Genomic DNA, 22787 nt, shown 5'->3' on the forward strand with positions numbered 1-22787 from the left:
TTAATGCACCCTCATATGCAAGTCTAAATGAAGATCCGGTGGGCCTTGTAACCTGCGTAGATCGAGCTGACAAGTTACGCCATTGGTTCCCATAGTAACCAGTGTGTTCTCCACCATGTACGAACATCATTGGTTCCCCATGGGGAGAGTCTGTCTTTCTCTCCCTTTTATAGTTACATTGTGCCAGTGTTGACTAACACAGATGAAAGCGTATACACTCATTGCAAAGAACTTCCAACTTGATCATCGTCAAAACTTTTTCTAATAAAACCTCCATAGATGTGCTTTGACCAATGACGTGGTAAATATGAAGAGATGAACACAAGTATTATTATAGACAGAAGGCCTTATTATAAGTATATAATTTTCTGATTGTTTAAATGAGATTCAGACAGAACTTTTGTGACAAAGGCAATCCACACTTGGTCTTTGGATGATATCTCGGTCTTCTTGACTCTAGTGTTTTGAGGATGTCAGTCAGTCAGTTCCAGCTCAGAAAGGAAGTGAGTGAATGGAATCTTGATCAATTGCTAGTCTTCTGGAATCTTAAGAATGTCCTCTGTTCTGGCTTGTACAATTGCCATTATTAAGTCTCACGGCCTGTTGAGACCGATTTTACGTCTAGAGTCCCAGACACAGCAGTGATGTAAAAATAATAGTAGTAATTCCCAAATTAACCTCTTATTTACCCTTTAAAATCTTATAATATACTACTCTGACCTCATAAAATCCCATTCACCTGCTGTTATTGAAGCTTTAAACTTTGTTGTGTCACAGAAAGTTGGCATGTACTTCTGTACCACAAGGCAAACCTGAAACAATGAGTTTTCCATAAAGCTCTGTAAGTTTGCACTGTAAAAATGCTAATTTTAACAAACAAGAATGTAAAAGTGCCAGTTAACTGTAAGTAACCTTACCAAATACAGAATTTTTTTTTCAAAAATAAAATTCAATTTTATTGACTTTTTTTCAAGTCAATAAAAAATAAAATATTATTAATAAGTATAAAATCCCTTATCTCTCTCTTTCTCTCTCTCTCTCTCTCTCTCTCTCTCTCTCTATATATATATATATATATATATTAAACAAGTCAATACACATACATTTAGGGTAAATTATTTATTTAAATGAATTGTATTATAATTAATGTTTTTAAAGTGGAAAGAAATATGAAGAAATGTAGCCTATATGTAGAAATGGGAACTGATAGAAGTCAACAAATCCTCACATTTGTTTACATTTTGTTTAAATACACAAAATTTAACAAGTTGGGGGGGGGGGGTTATGTTTTTGTATCTTATTCTTACCAAGCCTGCATTTATTTGTTCAAATATACAGTAAAAACAGTAATATTATGATATATTAATACAATTAAAAATGACTTTTTATTTCATTTTAATGCATATTATTTAATGAATTTTATTCCTGTGATGGCAAAGCTGAATGTGCAGCAGCCATAACTCCAGTCTCATCACATGATCCATTAGAAATAATTCTATGATATACCGATTTAGTGCTCAATAAGCGTTTATTACTATTTTCAGTGAAAATAATTGTTTTGCTGCCTACATATTTTTGTGGAAATGGTAATATACTAAATTTTTGTGATGCATTCACTGATGAATAGAAAAAAAACAGCGTTTATTTGAAATAGAAACCGTTTGTAACATTTTATAGTTTAGTGACAAACTTTCAACAGCAATATTTTCACTGTAAATTTAACAAAAACTATTTAAGTATATCTCATTCTTCAGTTGCTCTCTCCATTCTCTGTATGCTTATTACAGACCTTGTAAGAATGTGCAGATTGCACAAGTGAGTCATCTTATTTGCATATAGTGTACATTCTGACATTAAAGTGATCCATTCAGACCTCACATAAATGAGCGGAATGTCAGTCCAAGTGCTGTTTTTCCACACGGTCCCTTCACCTAATTATAGCCAGTTGCATAATAGTGTTCTTGAGACTTCGGAAACATTTCATGTGGCCCTGCCTCAACTCTCTCTCTCTCCTTCAATCGCTCAAGTCCGGGTAAGCTGGAATGCATTGACGTCAGAAGAGGGAGAGCGCTCGAGCGCTAGAGAAGAAGTGAGCGCGCTTGCACTGCGGAGCGATGCGCGCACCACTGCCTCGTCCTGGTCGGACAGCGGGCATCATTTATTGATAAAAACAACAGTGAGCGGATGTTTCAAGCCGTAAAGAAGCGATCTTTTTGTGTGTAGCCTCCGGCAGAATACTCGAGGGAAGCTGAGAATATTTCCAACGAATCTTCGTTTACACATAGACGTCTGAAACGCTGCCTACCACTTTAAATGGTAAGTTATTATAGAATACAAATGCGTTTGGCGTGTTTAACTATTTGTTGAATTGAAAACAGGGTTTAATACCATTGAGGTCGTTGAAAGCGTGCCAGAGTGTAATAGTTTGATGTTATTGTTTGTGTTATGGTTCATAATGGTGATTTTAATTATTATGTATGTATGTAGTTATTGTTTTATATGTGTCATTTCATATAGCTAGCAGGTCTTTTGCTATTAGAGAGAATGAATTATTAAAGGTAAGTTGGAAGATGTGGTTGGCAGACGAACATTGTGTCAGAGGCTTTTCATTGTGCTGGCCTGCATTTCTGTTCTCTCTCTCCTTTACACACACACACACACACACACACACACACACACACACACAGCATGGAAGTCACCCTATCCTCCTCTCTGTATATTCCTAGCCCTGGAGACATCCAGGGGCATCTGACAGCATGGCACACAGCAGGTAAGAGAAAGAAAACAAGACAAAGAGACAGAGACAAGGATAGAGAATGAGAAGGGGTCAGGTTTTTACTTTTATTGTATTAATTTATGTACAGTATGTCTGTTTTTGTTTTGCAAAGTTTTATTAGATGCAGAGAAATTGCAAATGCTGTGGCAATTTGAATGTACCAAGATTTGTCATGCCAATAAAACACATAAAAAATAGAAAACTGTTCCTGTGATCATGGATAGTTTAGAGAATATTAAGGTCATAAAAAAATATTTCAAATTTCCATGACTTTTCACTCACAAAGAGCATTTCCTAGCTCATGAAATATTTATTGTATATTTACAATTCATTATATATTTTTATTTATGTGTGTGTGTATTAGCTGTAATACTGTACATAAAATTGTATAGATTTCTAGTTCATGAAATATTAAAATATAAGAAAAGTAATTGCTTTTTTAGTAAAATATTGAAAAAAATATATATTATTATAAAAAATGTAATGAGCTAGAATTTTTTTAATTAGTGTGAGAATCCTGTAGCAATGAAAACTAAAATAAGAGAGATGCATTGTAAGACGTTTTCTGGAATTTGGAAATGGAATACTTGAAATACTAGGAAAATGGAATACTAGGTGAGATTCTCAGTAATACGATCCAAAGGATGCTGGATAAAGTCATTAGACTGTTATGTATACGGTCTTCTATGTTCTGCATTACAGTAGATACTTGAGTGTGTATATATAGCATGCAGCCAAAGTCCTAGACTCAGCAGTGTGTTTGTTTGTGTGCACATGCATGTGTGTGAGCATATGTGCTAGAACATGGTGTATGCTCCTGCTGGCAAGCTACCAGGTTTGTGGGTTACACAGTGATTCTTTTGTGCCTCAGATTAAAAAGGATAAGACGAGTGCGTGTGTGTGTCATAGTAATGTCCTAAGACACTTCAGCTCCATCACAAGGCAGGCCTGAGGAAATTGGGACAAGAGGGGAACGCAGGTCACCTAGATCAAGTTTCACCTACAATGTAGGGACCAAATTTCTTCCAACTGGCTGTTGTTTGTCATGCTGCGCAGCAGATTTGTGTTTACAGACAAACTGCATGTCACTGGAAACTTGGGTTATGGGTTAAGTTTAAGGATTTAGTTTTAAAATTTAAAACCAAGTGGAAAGAGAGAGACAAGTAATAAAAAGAGTGTGTAATAAATTCTCCACATGAACTTTGTATCAAAATGAAGCAAGCTACTTCACTGTATACCTTCTAAGATAACATTTTATTAGTCATGAAACCTCATAAGGGATACATTTGCAACAGTCTGCAACAAATAGCACACTATGAGCTTAACTTGCCATTTTTTTTCAATGGAGTTCGGCATTAGCAAAGCTAAACACTATATTCTGAGCACTGTCCACAAATATTAGGTAAAAATATATTTTTTTACAAATAATTTTCATCATAATTAAATCATAAATAGAATCATTATAAATAAGTGGGGGAAAAAAGATGAACTTTCAACTTTAGCAGCTCATGGAAAGCCACCTTGTCTGCAAAATGTCAGCTCAGCGGTCAAATGTGACCATTTAGTCATGTTTTCATAGAAAGGTAGAACAGTGGAATGCAAAAAATGTGTTTTGTGTGAAAGGCCATTGAGTATATTTGGAATTAAATATACTCATGTAATGTATTCTGGGATTACCTTCTTCCAGATTCTACACTTTGGTGACTAAATTTGGTAATTTGGGAGGCATATGCCTACCTTTTTAGAACAGTCAGGAGTGTGCCCTTAAACGTTTCCCTCATTAGGCAGCTTACTAGGATTTGACACACTGGATCTCATTCGGCCCAATTCACAACACCTATGAATGCACAAGAATTTGTTCTTAACCTCGTTATTCTAAATGAGCGACCACATGACCAGAGGTTAGTCATTTGCATAAAACCCACCCAAACCATTTCCATGTAAGAGCTTTCTGAAGAACCTTTCATTTACTACTTTTAGAGACTATTATCAAACTGTCACTCTCTAAAGATCTAAATATCTATATATTAAATTTCATCTTAATGTACCATAATTGTAAAGCCACCCAGAATATGTTTTTTTGCATATGTGTGGTGTAAATGTTTTTTTTTTTTATTAAATAAAAAGTATTTAAAAAAATAATTTGAAATATTTTTTTTTTTTCGTGAAAATGTTTGCATGCAGATTTCAGGCAACGTATTAAGACCCACTGTCTGAATATTTGCATGTTGGTGCAAGTACTATATCAATTTTACCAAAAGACCAGAGGTTTAAATGTTTTACCGTTTGTGTGAGTGCACACGTTAATGCACTTCAAATAGCAGGCACGCAAGCTCCCACTATGCCACGCTGACCTCATCACCTTCAATGTTGCATGATGGGAAAATGGAGCGATGAGATCATATCTAAATGCAACCCCATTATATTCTCCCCAACTCTGCATCTCTTTCACATCTCTTCACTCTGCTCGTCCATCAGCCCTCCCTTCTCCAAAAGGGAGAGCGGGATGACTCATTCTTTCACACCTCTCCCCTGGTGCCTCCTGTCAGACCGCGAGCCTCTTGACAGGGTTTGTGTGTTTCGTATTTGCGCACAAATGAGTCGGGTCTGTTTTCGTGCCTTTGACACCCATGCAGAGGGTGACAAAGGACCCCAGCGTCTCAGGCAGCGGACATTTTCTCGCAGAAACGCTGAGCCTGCTTGATTCCCAACGCCTCGACGTGCGAGTTCCTCGCTTGCAGGAAGGCAAGGAAATGCAGGAAGGGCCATGTCTGCGTATGTTGGCATGTATGCGTCTTGTGTAACTGAGAGTTATCTTTAACTGCGGATGCTGGGTTTCTGCCTAACAGCTATCAGGAGGAAGCACCATGTCTGCTCCCCTCTCGCTTTGGGAAATACTGCCCTGCTTTATAAATGATAGAGCTGAACTTGGAAAGGGTGGACAGCCCTATCCTTCCTCAATATAGAGGCCAACTGGTCTTTGTTACATCCTTGTACTGTTTTTGCTCTTTCATTCTTCTTTCATCTGGCTCTGTTTTACTTTCGGTCTTAACCACTAAATAAATACATCTCACACAAGGCAACAAAACCTCACCAGTGTGTTAGAAGCAGGAAGCTCTGACTTAGAAACAAACTGAAACAGATTGAATTCTCTTCTGTCAATGGAATAATTCAGTCATTGAAATCACCCTCATGGCATTTGAGAAAGCAAAAGGAAATGTTATGAAGAATATTCACTCAATGAATGTCCACACAATGAAAGTTCAAATTTTTCAGTGAACTGTTCCTTTGAAAACACAACATATCATTAATAAATGCAGCTTTTGGTGAGATGTTGGTGAGTAATAAAAACTTTTCAAGTGTAATTTTGTTCTGTCAGACAAAGGGCAGCTTAATATTAGCAGCATTGATTTCAACTAAGAAAAGCTCTTGAGTATACTTCATTTTCATACGTATTCTTGTGTGTGAGCATGCATCAGTGTACGTAGTATTGTAGTATTGTTTATGTACTATTATAGTATCTATTAATAATCTGAATTGTCATTTTAGTTTTAGTAATTTTATATACTTTTTTTAAATATACTTGCTTTTCTGTTTTTGTCATACTTATTTGTTTCATTTTAATTTTATTTTACTTATTTTCAGTTAGTTGCCAAGGCAGCATGTCACCAATATTTATATAGATTTTATTTCAGTTGTATCTCAGTGAACAAAACTTTTTTTTTAAATTAGTTTTGGTTTTAGTTAACAATAACATTGGCATCTTAGACGGGCATCATACCATTAGTGTCTTGTTCAACCTCTTTCACAGGTCATTAACTATTCAGCTACTTTCATCAAACCACACAAACACACGCACACACACACACACACACCCTAATAATGATATAGCATTACAGGTATTGATCTACACCATTTGTGCTATGCCTCTGTCACCCGACTCCTCTGACGCTAGATCCAAAAATGCACTCTTCTCCTCTCACTCCTCTCTTTATCCACTCTTCTCTTTGTATCCAGTCCATTAGAGTATATTTATTTATCAGGGTTTTATCAGGGTTCCATCAATTATCTCTCTGTTTGAGAATATTTCATTTAATTAGATTTTAAGAGTTTTTTGGTGCCGTTTTGTTTGTTTGTTTTTTTGTGCTGTGGTGTTTTTTGGTGTTTTGTTTGGGTCTGGTTTTTGTTTAATTTTGTTTTGCTTGGGTTTTAACTAATTTATGATGTGTAAAGTCCCTTAAAGTTTTACATTTGCATGTACACCAACTGTTAAAACTGAATAAAAATTTTCTTACTCACAAATGTTCATCAATTGAATGAAACAACGTAATTGCAAACGATTTGTGTAATACAATATAGATGACCTGAAAATTAATGTCACTGCCTGCAATCGCAGTATTGAATGGGTTTTGTCTTAGCATGCATTATGACGTAACTTCCAGGTTCGGCTGAAATTGTAGTATACAGCCACACTCGTGCTTGGACATGCAGTTATTGTCACTCCCTATAAGTCTGATAGTACAGGAGTTCTCTGTTAAGTAATAGGGTGGATTTATTTGAATTTCTTAGTAATAGTATTAGTAACTACTCTTGCTAAGTAACTGCTGTACAGTGAAGTAAGCCTGGTGTGGCTATAATAATCATTTATTTCTGAGACAATTGGTTGTTTTGTTTTTTTTTGAAAGATTTAAGTTCAGTGTCTGGCATTCTTATAGGCAAATACCAACAGTACTTGACTTCTCTTGAGCAAATTCATAGGATCAGTATATAAACCTGTTAGACAGCTTACATTGTGCTCCCTCCAAACACTCATGTTCCTCTCTTCAATAACACTGTGAATATGAAAGCAAGTGCAGTTCACATCTATATGTAACACTGTCTGTTTCAACACAAAGAGCACTACAGCCCCTCCACTTAAACGTGCAAGGGTTTTCCAGCCTGATGCCATATGAAAACCTTTTAAAGTTCTATTAAGCTGTACCACAAGTGAGAGTGCTGGTTTATGGTTGTTAGCAAATTCCTAAACAGTTGCTAGGTTGTTTGGGTGTTATGGGATATCTCCAGGCTATTATTGGCTATGTTGTTGCTAAGGTATCCCATATACTGTAGTTAGGATGTTGGTTAGAATGGTATTTTGACTGGTAGTTGACACATTGCTATGGTGTTGCTATAAAGGATGTTTACCAGGCCACTGCTATACTGTAGATAAGGTGTTTTGATTGGTTAACATGTTGCTGTGGGGTTTCACGGATATTATAAATGGTTTCCAGGGTGTTGCTATGTGATTGTCAATGCTGCTGTGCGGTTGCTAGGGTCACTAAAGCTATGGATGGTTGGAGTGGCATTGCCAGGTTTTCTGAGTGGTTGACTGTATGTTGCAGTGAGTTTTCAAGGATGTTGCATCACCAATTAGATCAGTTTTCTCCATACATGAGATAAAATATCATTATCAATTAATATGTTTATGGTCTGCTGTTTACATGTCTCATTATGTCTTTTTTTGTTTTTCCACAGGTGATGTCTCAATAGAGCTCCAGTTTCCTTCTGCTCCCTCTGGTAAGAGAGCCTAGTCCTCCAACTGTACCTCCACTACTTGATCCAAAATGGCTGCCACCAAAAGCGGTTACGAGGGCAAGATAGCCGGCCTATATGACCTAGACCGCACCTTGGGCAAAGGCCATTTCGCTGTGGTCAAACTAGCCCGTCATGTATTCACAGGCCAGTTAGTAGCAGTCAAAGTCATCGACAAAACAAAGCTTGATGACTTGGCGACTGGCCACTTGCTTCAAGAAGTCCGCTGCATGAAACTCGTCCAGCACCCCAATGTAGTGCGACTGTATGAGGTCATCGATACACAGACCAAGCTGTACCTTATCCTAGAGCTGGGCGACGGAGGTGACATGTACGATTACATCTTGCGTCATGAAGGAGGGGTGGCCGAAGACACGGCGAAAGTGCACTTTGCGCAGATCATACGAGCAATAGCCTACTGCCATCGTCTGCACGTTGTCCACAGAGATTTAAAGCCAGAGAATGTTGTGTTCTTCAGGCAGCAGGGGACGGTGAAGCTGACAGATTTCGGCTTCAGTAACCACTTTCAGCCTGGGACCATGTTGATGACCAGCTGTGGTTCACTGGCATACTCTGCCCCAGAAATACTGCTGGGTGAAGAGTATGATGCTCCAGCAGTGGGTAAGTGATAAAACTCTCTTTTTTTCTGCATTTAGAATACCTGAAGATCACATTTGATTTCTCATTCAACTTCCCATTCAGAATCAGCCAAAAGATTGCAAGATTCATAGATTCCGAAGGTTAATAGCTCTAAAGACTCATAGATTTATTTTTTTATCTTTAGAAGATTCATATATTGTAAGATTTCAAATATTGAAAGATTCGTGAATTTAAGATTCTAATAATGAAAAAAAAACATTTGAAAGATTCATAGACTCAAAAGAGATTCCTAAGATTCGTAGTTTCAAAGATTTGTAGGTTTTACAGTTTCAAAGATTGAAATTTGATTTGAAAAGATTGAAGATTGTTTCTCTTCTATCTGTTTGTCATTTTATTCAGTCAATCAGTCTTCAGTAGATGCTAAATTGTGTCCGTTCAGGCTCTTAATTTGCATGCAGCGCAGTCAAACTAATCCACCAAGGGATTAAATCGTGAAGGGCGCAGGCCTGCACATCAAACTCTGTGTCTGTGTCACAAGAACACCGGGATGCTTCACTCTTCTCTCGTCGTTGATCCTACCCTCTCCCCACATGCCTCTTCTGAGTTTAATCGCTGTTTTGCCAAGCAGAAATCATCTACTGAATAAACAGCACATCTGTGCTCTAGCAGGGGTCAAGCTAGGAGATTTGTGTCAGGTCAGAACTACACGAGTCAATTCACTGCATTCAGAATCCCTGCAGTAAACTGGCATAAGAGCCAAATTCTCATTGAGTATCTAGAAAATTTAAGGGTAGTGAAATGGATTCCAAACATTGTTTACTTTTGACATTGACAAAAGACCATTAAAATCCATATCATCTAGCCACAGTGATGTATAGAATGTTTTTGCTGTCTGTTGTACATTTTTCTGTTGTGTCAGGTAGTGCTTTGATCTGGGACTATCTTGTGCAGTATGTGCTATAATGTTGTGTCTTTGAAAATTGTTTGGAGGATGAATGTGGCTAGCCGTGAACTCACGTTCCTTCTATCCATCATCCATTCCATTGTTCAAACCCAGTCACCTTATTAAGCTCTAGAGACTCATTGTATTGCAAAGAGAGAAGGAGAAATGAAAAGAAAGCAGATTTAGAGAGAGAGAGATAGATGTGTATGGAGAGAGACAGACAGATTCAATGAGAGGGAGACTGAGGCAAGAAGAGAGACAGAATTTAGTTTAGAGAACAGTACCATTGACTCAGACAGGAGGATGAAGTGTAACAGGACAAACAACAAATTGTTCTGTCTCTCTTTGTCTTTCCTGTTACTTGTCTTGATCCAGCTCAACAGAGCTTTCTAGAGCACAGACTTTAAACTACAGTATGTACTTTTCCATTTCACTGCTCTGAGATTCTAAGATTCAAACAATTCTAAAGATTATTAGGTTCTGAAGATCCTAGAATGCCAGTGATTCCAAATATTCCAAAGAATCTTTAGAATTCCAAGATTGTAAATATTTGAAGATTACAAATTTATGAAAATTCAGTTTCAAATAATTAATTATGTATAGATTAACAGATCTTGAACATTCAAATGATTATGCTTGATGATGCTTTTACGTGCTGCATAGATTTAACATAGATTCAAAGATTCTAAAGATTGATAGTTAAAAAGATTCACAGGTTTGAAAATTCCAAAGGCTGAAAGTTACATAGTTTCAAAGATTTTATAGCTTGATTAATAGATTTATGGATTAAAATATTAGATACATGGGTCTGAAGATTCTCATCTAAATATTCTAATTCTTCATAGATTTGGAATAGATTTTATAAGGGTTCATAGTTTGAAAGATTCACAGATTTTAAAATTCTAAAGATTTATAGATTCTAAATAGACTGAAAGATTATAGAGATGTGTAGTTGTAAAGATTAATAGATTATGAGATTCCAATAGGTTGAACAATTTACAGTTTCAAAGATTTTTAAAGATAATTTTATAGATTTTAAATGGATTCAAAGATTCTGAAGATTCATAGTTTCAAATAGTAGACGTGTAAAAACTACATATTTAAAAATATTCCAAAGTCATTAGGTTGCCCAAATGACTAATTGACTATTCCGTCTTGGGGAAACTTGAAATAATTAGGCCGTTTTTGGGTTTCCCTGATCTTGATCTGATGTGTTTCTTAGGGTGCATTCATACAAATCAAGTTCTTGTATTCAAAAATAGTTTTAGTGCAACAGAATAGAACAGAACATAGGGATCTAGGGATGTGTTTTGGAAGTTGGACTATTTTTAGCTTGACACACTGTCTTAAAAACGCAACACTCATGACAAACGCTGAAAAAATGTCCTGAAGCTGAAGACTCAGTGTATGACAAGTGAAGAGCCAGAGAGATAGACAGACTTTAGAGGACACTTAAGCTTCACGTTGTGACACAGACAGGAGGATGAAGACTATCAGGACTGACACTGAACCTGTCTGTCTCTCTTGCTGTCTTCCTCTCGTTCCAGTTCACTAGGGATTTCTAAAGCACAGATGTGTGCTGAGCTGCCATGTGTACCCTTCCGCTCCTCTGCTCTGACATTATTAATATCATATTTGTATGATATTTTCTGCCAGAGTGTCATGAGACGGAGGGACAGTAATTCTAACTGTGGCTGCATTTGCCAGGATTAGATCTGCACAAACTGGGTCAGTCTCTGCTGAGACCCAGCAAAGCGTGCAAAGGAGGCTATACTCACACATACATGCTAGGATGCTAGAAGCGTGTGAACCTGATGGCTTGTCTCACCTCTCTCCAAGCAAAATCTATCCATGATAGAACTAGAGCAGGTAGATAATGGCTGAGTAGTCATGATTTATAAATGTTTAACTTACTGGGCCAGTCAGAACGAACAGTAAACACGCATGTAAACACAATGGTGAAGCTTTCCTATAACTGTAATTTGACAGTTAGCATATTAACTCGAATACATTGAGCAATTCAGATCTCAGTGGTTCCTAATTCATGGTTTTTGAAGTTGAGAGCATGTCTCAGAACTTGCCCATTTTAGCATCTCGCTAATTTAGCTAGCTTCTACCAACTTCACAGGTGCATTTACGGTAAAATACTGTAGAATTGGACACATATCCTTTGCAGGGCTACACAATTAATCAAAATAAATCACAGCACTAACTAAGCTAAAGCTATAGCATAATTTTGCTTTCAAGTGCTATAAATATATGCACAGCATGTTTCAGAGTGAGGAATGGCAACTCGTGATCTGCAGTTTATAGTGTTTTGGTTCACAGTAAATGCTGCTTCACATGAACTTAAGATCCATCTGCTTTAAATCCCTTATAGTGTGCATTTGGGAGCACAACATGTGGCAACCATCTTGCTAAAATTCCTGAATCAATTGAGAAATGCTTATAAACTGACATTGCCTGTTGTCAGCAAAAGAGAAGCTTCAAGGTCTCCCTGTGGTTTTTCAGTCAAAATAAAAGCATTTTTGAAAATGAAGAAATTCATAAGAAAGCAGTAAATAATAGTATTGTATTGTATTTATATGTTGCAGGGTAAAATAAACCTATTATTATAAAGTAATATAATAATAAAAAAATATTTATTTTTAAAAACGTGTTTTCGTTTTAAAGTGAAATATTAAAATGGTAATATTAATTTGATCAATAATTATAAGCAAAAAAGGATATCAATATTCATAACAAATTATTAATAATAATAGGCCTGTATCTTTGACATCCATGACAACAGATATGAGAAGCTTTTTATCCTCCCTTTTGATACTTTATTTTCTATTATAAAATGCAAATGAGCTAGCTAACAATATAAATGTGCACTTCATAGTATTCTCTATTTTCATTTTAAAGATTTTTTGTACTTGAAGTGCCTATTTACATTTTATTAGCATCAAAAATAGAAATCTAATAACATAGGTGATCTGGATGTGTTTGTATTTCATGTACTAGTCTGTTCAATCCATCATCAGGACGGCAGTGCCCATCGGATGACCCTGTGGCCCACTGCCTGGTTGATTAATCGGCTACTGAAGTTTGCTGGGCACAGGCTGGCATCTGAAACCTCATCTGGAAAGCTTTCTTGTCTAGCAGTTCTAGGTCAAGCTGATGCCATTAACACCAGTAGCAGGAGAGAGAGATGGGAAGAGTAGAACATCTTTCTGGGAAGCTGATATCTATAGTTTGAACTTGTGAACAGCAAATGGTCTGTATGTTCATGTGCAATATTTTTTATTTTTTCAAGCCGGTCTATGTTTGTGCATGGCTGAATATTCATTAGCTCAGTGAGAGGTTTTATCCATAGTCAGTAATCAGCTGCTCTGCTCTAATCCACTCACAACAGTTCAGTCACTCAGTGCCAGCTCTCTCTGTGTAAGCTGCAATTGCCACTCAATGCAACATACAACATTTGAATGCATACAGGTTTTGTAGGTACCAAATGTTGCATTTCATGAGGAAAATGGCTTAATTAAAATAATGTACTGTATGCATAAGGGTTAGGGTTAGGGCTAGAAAATATATCTCTTTGTAAAAACAATAGAAATCAATGGAAAATCATCACTATGACTGAAATACCCCCCCCCCCCCCCCATCATCTATCTCTCTATCTGTGTGTGTGCGTGAAGCAGCTCAGTGTCATCAGTATTCAGGTTGCTGATCAGAGATGTTCTGAGATAGTTAAGCTGGGAGAGACTGACTCAGTAACATCTCACAAACTCACACACACAGTCAGGGCCCTATCATACATCCGGCGCAATGCGACGCAAGACAATAGACTTACTCGTTCACGTGAAAACATGCCAAATATTAAAAACAAAAGGATTAGTGTAAAAGAATATTATTGTGCAGACTACATAAATATAAAAATGTAATGATGGATAGTCATTGCGTGTATTTGAATTAGGCTACCTATTTGCAATTAAGCCTATTACTACTTATAATGATGAATGAAATTTTCTAATTAATTGAACATTCGTGCTAATACACACACATATATATTAAATGACTCATCGCGTGGAGCTCTGGTGGATTCCTGCTTGTCCCGTAGATGATCTGCTCGCGCGCTTTAACTTCGCGCACGAGCAGATTGGTTTCTTCGCTTTGAGAATCGTTCAGCTTCTCCGCCAACAAATTCAGCCATGTAAATAGCGAACCGCCATGGTGCGAGCGCATCTTGCTCTTAAAAGGGAATGGGAGATTCCAGATTTTCAGAGATTTTTAAACATTCTAAAGATTAGATGCAAGACAGTGATTCCAAACAGTGCATCTCTACTATAGATTTTATAAAGACAATTTGAGTTCTTAGAATCTGTTCAAGACCTCAAGTCCAGAGACATTCTGTTTCACACACAGTTGTCACATTATGTAATCTCAATGCAGATAAACACACACAGCAGTTCCTTGGTAGCCTTCATTGTGTGTAATGTGTACTGTGTAAACTACAGTCACATGGCACTCACACACAAGAGGTGTGCTACACTTAAAACTGAGCTCGCTCTGGGCCTCTAAGAGTCTTGCTGTGACTAATTTTATTTTAACAAGATACAACAAGAAAAACTTACAATAACTCATTATTTCTGCCACCTCCACACATAACATTTTTTGTCAAGGCAGATGTCTTCTTACTAAGAACAAACCTAAGAAACAACTGCATATCTTATATGTGTCAAAGTTTATGTCTGGCCATATATTAAGGCTGGCTCTTTATATTAAGAGCATTTGAGTGTGCTTAAAAAAAAATCTAATTTGGACCTTTCAATATAGGCATTAAATGACGTGCTGCATGTATGCGTGTGCCAGTGCGAGACATAGCGCTCATGTCTGTCTGTATCTGTGGAGGAACATGCAGAAGAGAGGGCTGATTGTTAGAGCAGTTAAAGACACTGTTTGGACAATGCTGTTTCTCTGGACTGTCTCTCAGGCTGATCCTTTGCTCTGATTCATGCTCTTTCACACAGAATTTGTACTCTCTTGCGTGCACACACACACACACACACACACACACACACACACACACACACACTGAAACCAGTATGCCAGATTTGAAGCTGTTGATTAAATGGAATAACACACAGATGGATTTACTTTAAAGGCTTTTTTGGGTGAATTGCTTTTTTCAAATACTAGGTGGGTCATCTGGGAACCAAGATAGGGTTATTTTCCTTAAACAAAATTAAACCATTAAAAAAAATAATAAACTAAGTGAAAATGATAAAAGTTTTTTTTATATATTTTATTTTACATTTAAGCACTAAAATTACTCAACCTAAAAAACTAACATCAGTGGGATGTAATGTTTGCATTCATCCTCTGGCCTTTTCTGAATTTCTATAAACGCCGTAATGGAGCTTCAAGAATACCACAGCCATATTTAACTGCCGGTTAGGTCAGTGCTACTAGACCAAAACTATGAATGAGCACATTCTCAGTACTCTTTCATTTTGTAATCAAAGGTTAAATGAAATGTTATGAATATGAAACAAGTAATCTATCTGAGAAAATCTAAACTGATCCTACTAAATCATTCCACTTAAAAGAGGAAAACCTAGACCTCTCACCCATATTTGTAAGTTTTTTTTTTCACATGCTCTATGCATGTCACACAGCTGAAAAAAATTAAAAGAGGAAGCTTGTTTTCTTGGAACGCCACCATGGAAAAGTACGCCACTAAAGCAAACACATCCCTTGTGGGACATACACTCCCCCTCTCTTACTTTTTTCTGTTTTTCTTGTCCGTTTCACTCTGTTCTTGGATTCATGATGTTCTGTAAGACTTCCTGGGATCCTTGGTTGACACAGAGTTGGATGGAGAAGCATTTCAGGGACAATTCAGTCAGAAACACATGTCTATAGGGCCCCATAGGCATAGCAATTGACGATTAATGATTGGTTAAAAGTTAATTATTGTCTGAGGACATACATTGACTCTGAAAAGGTTAAGGCTGGTTTTATTTGTGTATTAGTTTTGCTTAACCTCTCTTTGTGTATTGGTTGGTTTTAATAGTGTGAGTGTGTGTCACATGAGGACTTCTGTTTTGTTCTGTGTCCCCTTTTACACTTCTCTTTAGGGGTGTAAATATTTACTCTGACAACAATTTGATTTGGTTATGATTGCATCTTCAAATCATAGTGATGGATATTTTTTTCTAAAGTATGCTGACAAAACTAAATTTAATTTAATGGACATTTTTATATAAAGGCCTACTTAAAATTTGTGCAATATTTTACACAAACTAATGTTGCGAATAATAAGACATTTTTTAGATGAAGTTTGAGATGTTATTGTGTGTCTTTCAGATATCTGGTCACTGGGTGTGATCCTCTATATGCTAGTGTGTGGACACCCACCCTTTCAAGAGACCAATGACAGCGAGACCCTCATCATGATCATGGACTGTCGCTACAATGTGCCAAACCACATCTCTCCAGAATGCAAAGAGTACGTATGTCATCTGAGCTTTGATTTTTCTCAGACACACAACCAACTAAAAAACAGATTTCTTAGTTTTAATCCAGAAGGCTGGAGGCTATTATGTATTTATTTATGCACTGCAAAAATAAGTAAATAAAAATCCCTCTTTATCAGTATTTTTGTATTTTTTACTTGAAGCAAAATTGCATTACATATAAAGACTTGTTTTTCCTACAACATGCGCTTTATTAGTTCATTTTTCTTACGCCACTGGCATTTGTTATTTTCTTCTTTAAAGCATAAACCTCATTACATTTAAGCATAAAACAAGAGAAAATATTTGGGGTATGAATATAATTTAAGATGTATTCTTTGAAAACAAGTAATCATATGTTATCTTATGCAATTTTGCTTCTGACATAAATGAAACTTGTTTTAATGTTTTCACTGGAAAATATGTTTTTGCATTGTGTTGAAATCTCAATCATCTTCTCTTCGCCGTGATAGTAGTTAGCCATTATGTAACAAGTTTTATTAAATCTACATAGTGTTTTCTTCAGGGTCAGCAGATGTCATATATAAATAGTCTTTTGTTTCCATGCTGGCGCTGTCGAGTTCACTATTTCTGGAAAGCAGTATTACCAAGGACATGACCCTGGTAAAACCCTTTCCACAAAGATATTGCATGCTGATCTGATGCATGCCCACAAAAACATGCTTGAGTATTTGAAGACTAGTTTTTAAGATGTCCTGTGTGCCATTGTTGTTGTGTGCCATTGTTGTTGTTGTTGTTGTTTCTCTCTGAGAACTGGCAGGATGTAGTCTCAAACACCACACCCTTGCACTACAGTCTGTACCACTTTCATGCCAAACTTCATACCTATGTGTAGACCGGAGTTCATCTGAACATACTGTACTTTATCTGTTTACACCTACTTGTACCAGCCAATCACAGGTTGTGGCTCTCTAAATCATGCTTAAGCAAGCCAACTAGGCTTCTTTTTGAATGAGCAAATGTTCTTGGAGTTTGGATTTAGGAGCAAGTTATGACAGACACAGAATTTCCATCCTTGGACCAGGTGATGGATATTGAAACTAACAAGTCAAGACAACTCCCTATTTTTTTTTTTTATAAGGGCTTTAACTAGATATTCCAGCTCAATTAGATGCACTTCACTTCTTAAGCTTTATTATATTATTTGAATCATAACATTGTAATGCTCTTATGAAGGGTTGGTGATGATTTGGAATTTGGATTTGAATTGAAATTAAGTCACACAAATGTTTGCAACAATACATAATTACATGATTAATTGTTGACTAATTATGACTATTAATTCTCTTATATAGAAAACTTTTGTGCTCAGATGATGAGATTTATTTCTCAAAAATTTGTTCAGTATTTTATAAAAGATTTTACATTTAAGAACCACACAATTGATTAAATATTAAATATCTAAATGGTGCACAAGTCTGATTTTAATTGGGTTCACTGCAGCTCGATAGTGACCAGATTTTTACACAAGGCTGCCTTTTGTCAGAGTGAAGTTATTTTTAAGTGGGTTTATTCCAGGCTATTTGTAGTCAGAACATCCCCCGAGCAACAGCTCTCAGGCTTGAGTTTAGGTATGAATCAGTCAATTGTGCATGAGTGTGTGTACAAGTGTGTGTTAGACATCTCGGCTTGGCTGCACAGCCAAACATAGTGACTGGGTCACATGACCTTAACCACAATCAAAAGCTTCCTTTAATGGGAAGGGTTTTCTTAGAGGAGAACACTTGTGTCTTCAGGCATACTTTCATCTTGCTGTTCATCTGTAGTTCGCTTTTTTCCCCCGAACCTTCATCCTCACGGCTATTTAAGGTCTTGAGGTTAAACAAACCAAGAGACTCTGCTGATGTTCAAGGGCAATGGAGCACGTGGGATTATAAACACAAACACCCAGAGTCCTAAAAAATAACGCACTTCGAAAGGGAAAACATCTTCCCCTGCTGGTCATCTATGTGAGATGCACGTTTCATAAATGTGTGCCAGTACCGCAGTGAAATAAACACTCAAATGCCTTGAATAAACAAGCTGGGTGCTACAATTCTCTACAGGTGCTCATGAATATTAATCAGCAGAAAGATAAGCACTTCCTTTTCATTCCGTCTCCTCTGACGGCAAGATGCACCTGTGCAATCAACGCCTGTCAGCTAGGCAGAGAATATTTATTAAGAATGCTAGAAAAGGAAAGTATTGAAATTGCAAGTAGATGATACTGAAATTAAGTGAGATGGAGGCAAGAGTGATGAAGGGGGACAAAATCAAGTCTGTTTGAGAAGATGGGATTTTTCTTTTTTCTTTTCCCCCTGACAGAAGGTTATGTCTGATGTTCTCATTCTGCTTTGGTAAAAAAGCAATAACAATCTTTCATCATTCTCTCCTTCTTATTTTCCTTTTTTCCTCAGCTTGATTTCACATATGCTGCAGAGAGATCCTGCTAAACGAGCATCTCTCACAGAGATAGAGAGTCACCCTTGGTTGCAGGGTGTTGACCCTTCGCCTGCTGGGTACACAGTTGCCCCGCTTACCTCCCACCGCAGCTTGTTACCTGAGGAGCATGAGTTCATACTGCAGGCCATGATCAGTGGGAGCATTGCTGACCGAGATGCCATCCAGGAGTGGGTATCTCTTTATTCATTTTAGATAATTTCTTTTGGTCTCAGAATAGCCTAGCCTCTTTAGAGTTGCATTATGTAAGTTAACAATACAAATGTGTATTTTTTGATAGAGCACTGGAGGCTGACAAATACAACCACATCACAGCTACGTATTACTTGCTGGGAGAACGACTCCTTCGAGAAAAGCAAGAGCAGCCAAGTCTCTCTCCTGAACAAAGACATACACAGTAAGTTCCTGTAATCTTAAACATATACATAATTTTGGATCTGAAGGTATTTTATCACTTTATGTTGTAGAACTAATCTTACCACATAACCCTTGGTACATAAATTTTCCTAATACATTGTACTTAATATTGTTATTGGCTACGTTACAGGAGACCCATGTCAGAACCACTGGACTTGGTAAGCCAAGTGCCCCAGACTGATACACTAAAAGGAACACCTCTAGGTCCCTTAGCGCCTCTCGGTTCTGTGTCTGCCAGCTATGTACGACGTGGTGTGAGTGAGTCTGGGGACTTGCTTGCTCCCAAACCCAACCGTCATGACAACTCCTTCAGTGACTTTTGCAGCATGGCTCCATGCTTGAGCCTCAATCTGCGCCCTCCGGACCAACCTACTGTCAAGAGCCTTGGAGCCTTACAGCAGATCTGTGAGGAAGAAGAGGATGAGGATGATGAAAATGAGCAGAACAGGGATGAAGTGAAGATGGGGGCACCAGGTAAATTGGATCCTCTTCCTTCTACAGATCTCCTCTTAAAACCTTCTAGAACATCTTTGCAATCAGAGATTCAGAAGAGAACAGGGAAGCCGTCTTGTAAAGTGATGAGAAACTGTGAAACTCTGGCTGAGGAGGAGGAACTTGAGGAAGGGTCAGAAATCACAGAAGAGCAGAAGAAGCCTTTGGATTCAGTGTCTAACGTCACTTCTGGCACCATGGAACATCAAGTACAGATGCCCACAAACACTGAAGCCCATGTGGAAGAGTTAAACCACACAGAGCAACCAAGTAGAGGAAAGGACAAGAGTGTTTTCACACACCCTAGCTTGTCTTTAGTTGAGCAAGAAGGAGAACAGATTCAAGGTCCAAATATAGATGAACTTTCACCACCTCCCAGAATGGATGTTGTACAGTGCTGCTGGGGACAGAGTGAGCCTTCAAAGGACACTCTAGAAAACAACAATAACATTTTAGCCAAATCTCGACTGCTTGAAGTCGGGGTTGTGTCAACTGCTTGTGATTCCCCAAGGTCCCTGCCAAGGAACCACTGTGTGGACCTGGGTCCTGATGGGGTGGAGATGCGTAAGAATGCAGGTGAAGTTGAAAAACCTGAGGAGGTACAACCTAAACCTCAGAAAGGCCTCCAGGGAACCAGGGACACAAATATTGACCCTGCTGTCCGGGCTGATCCCAGCAAGGTTAAGAACGTAAACTTGCGAGAATGTCTGCTGCAGTTCCCACTCTGTGAGAAAGCCTTGTCCTTCAACATTCAGCCCACATCTAAAGAAAAGCTTCTCCCATTTGCACAGTACAACTGCTGCCATGTGTTGTAGAGGTTGTAATCTGAGTTCAAGGAACAAACTGATGTCAACAGAAACCATCCAACCTCTACAACCCTGCAACTCTCTGGAGTTGTTCAGACAAAAAAAATGTGTGTTCTCACCTCATACTGTAACCTCAGAGGTGCTTTTCCACACAATCTACTTATTCTATATCTTTATTTTCTTTCCCTACCCGGCATTCCTTGCTGCTTTCCTGTATAACAGTTATCCTCTTGGCAATGCTGTGTGTATGAACACCTGTATCTACTGACACTGCTCACTATATTCTGTGCTATCTCAGAGACTTTTATTAGAAATGGCGTATGTCTTGCTAGCGTAGGAGCTTTAATTCAATAACTTGTCATTTTGCACTGTAATATCTTTACCACAATAAGAGTTCCACCGAGTTTAGTCGTATCGCTGAGTGAGTTGGTGAAGACCATGCTTCAGAAAAACACATAAGAAGCCAACACAAAAACATATGATAAACAATCACAACAGTGGATGTTTAGATTCAAGAACTAGTGGCTAATTTAGTAGTCCTGACAAGTTTTTTGTTTTCATTTGGTTTGTTTTTGCAGGCAACTTTGAGGCAGTGGTCTTGCTCTGAACTTTTAAGAAGTTGCATGCTGTGGCATTGTTTAAGTTGTTCCCACACCACTGTCTCATGCTAGCATGTTTGCTAGCATCTGTACCCTCAGGCAGTGGGGCAGGAAGCAGAACTCATCGCCACATTGATACAGTGACAGTTTGGGAGCATGGTTATGAGAGCATGCTTAATCAGAACAGCTTAGCGTAGCATTAGTATTTTGTGAGCAGGGGACTGAAAAAGGAAAGATGCTAAATATATCTGTGATATATTTTCAAAAAAAACAAGAAGAGGGATCGAACAGAGATTATTCTGAGAGGTTATGACAAGAGACTTTTTGTGAAATGGACACAAAACAGAAGACTGGTCTTCCTGGAGCTATATTTTAGGGTTTGTTTTAGAACTGCTAATTCTTTTAATATGGATTAATATTATGAAGCTTTTATCAAGTATTAGAGAGTTATCAAGGGTTTTTTGGAAAGATGGTGACAGACATTTTTTCCTTTTCTTTCTTTTTTTTACATGAGATAATAGAGGGAGAATTATTACATAACATTCTGGGGGGTTTTTTATCGTCTGCCTCTGGGTGCATCTTTAACATGCATTGTAAGGTTATAAGCTGTTTGAAACATCCAGTCATGTACAGTGTATATAATCTTTTGGACATATTATGCTATTGGTAAGATGTTGTATTTTGACCATTGCACCATATACATACCAAGCATTTCAACCCTCCATTTTAGATCTTAATCAGTGAACGTAGCAGTTTGATTACAATAGTTGACTGACAAAAAGGTCATATAGTTTCTTGTGTCATAGTTGTAAATACATTTGAAAAGTTGTATGCAAACGTAACGCTAAATAGTGTATCTGAGTATCTTAAAATGTACATTGAAAATCCAGCCTTCGTATGATGCAATGGTATGAGTGAAGCTAGCGGTTACTGTTGTTTTTACCTCCTAAACAGCCTAAACACATCTTAAAAATTTAGATAGCAAATGTGACTGTGGTTACTGTTACTTTGGTACTCTAAAAGACATCAAAGCAATTCAGTCACTTCACATGTTCATAAGTTTCTGCGCACCTGTCACCGGTGAATTAAATTTTTTGGTCACATGTAGACAATGAAAGTGCAAATGTCAAATACACTTATTTTGTTGCAATATCATGGACCACAAATAAGCTTGACCAAATGCACAAGAATGGCACAATAATGTTAGCGGTGCTTTGGGGAGAGATAGCAAGAAATATAGACAAATTTCATCCCAGTAAGTTCTGAAATTTGAATTTTCATTCCCTCACTATGTTTAATCAAGAAACAGCCATCCTGACCTGGGATGATTTGTAAGTACAACCTTCTGGACCAATCAGAGGGCAGAATGATGTAAAGTTAGACATGCACTATATTTTCATAATCAGCATTTTATTTTCTACTTATTTTGAAGTTTCTCATTTGACATGGGTCTCAATCCATCAAACATCTGTAATCGCTTTACAGCGAAAGTTGGATTTGGGTTTGTCTATAGTCCCATTGACCCTTACTAAACTATGACTCAATGAGATTAATTTATTTTTATATTTATTTATTAAAACTGATTAAACTGCCTCTTGTGTTGTCGTTTTGTTTTTTTTAATA

The 22787-nt window shown here is 37.4% G+C and overlaps 1 protein-coding gene across 2 annotated transcripts; it reads left to right on the forward strand.

The window, feature by feature from the left end:
* The first annotated feature begins 2056 nt into the window (after positions 1 to 2056).
* Positions 2057 to 22756, forward strand: LOC132133748 (SNF-related serine/threonine-protein kinase-like). Of its 2 annotated transcripts, none has more exons than XM_059546685.1 (6): positions 2057 to 2316; positions 8291 to 8968; positions 16242 to 16383; positions 18808 to 19020; positions 19131 to 19247; positions 19398 to 22756. In XM_059546685.1, the coding sequence occupies exons 2-6, from the start codon at positions 8380 to 8382 to the stop codon at positions 20572 to 20574; spliced, it is 2238 nt and encodes a 745-aa protein (XP_059402668.1). In that variant the 5' UTR covers positions 2057 to 2316; positions 8291 to 8379; the 3' UTR covers positions 20575 to 22756. The 2 variants fall into 2 exon arrangements, with proteins under 2 accessions (XP_059402668.1, XP_059402669.1); XM_059546686.1 differs by lacking the exon at positions 2057 to 2316 and adding an exon at positions 3761 to 3783.
* The last annotated feature ends 31 nt before the right edge of the window (positions 22757 to 22787 follow it).

This window comes from Carassius carassius, chromosome 50 (assembly GCF_963082965.1).
Source record: "Carassius carassius chromosome 50, fCarCar2.1, whole genome shotgun sequence".
Classification (NCBI taxonomy): domain Eukaryota; kingdom Metazoa; phylum Chordata; class Actinopteri; order Cypriniformes; family Cyprinidae; genus Carassius; species Carassius carassius.

Excerpts from the sequence above, each read along its gene's own strand:
- LOC132133748 (XM_059546685.1), top strand. The coding sequence starts at position 8,380 with ATGGCTGCCACCAAAAGCGGTTACGAGGGCAAGATAGCCGGCCTATAT. Across the intron at positions 19,021-19,130 it reads GACCGAGATGCCATCCAGGA|AGCACTGGAGGCTGACAAAT; the intron begins GTGGGTATCTCT and ends ATTTTTTGATAG. Across the intron at positions 19,248-19,397 it reads CCTGAACAAAGACATACACA|GAGACCCATGTCAGAACCAC; the intron begins GTAAGTTCCTGT and ends GCTACGTTACAG.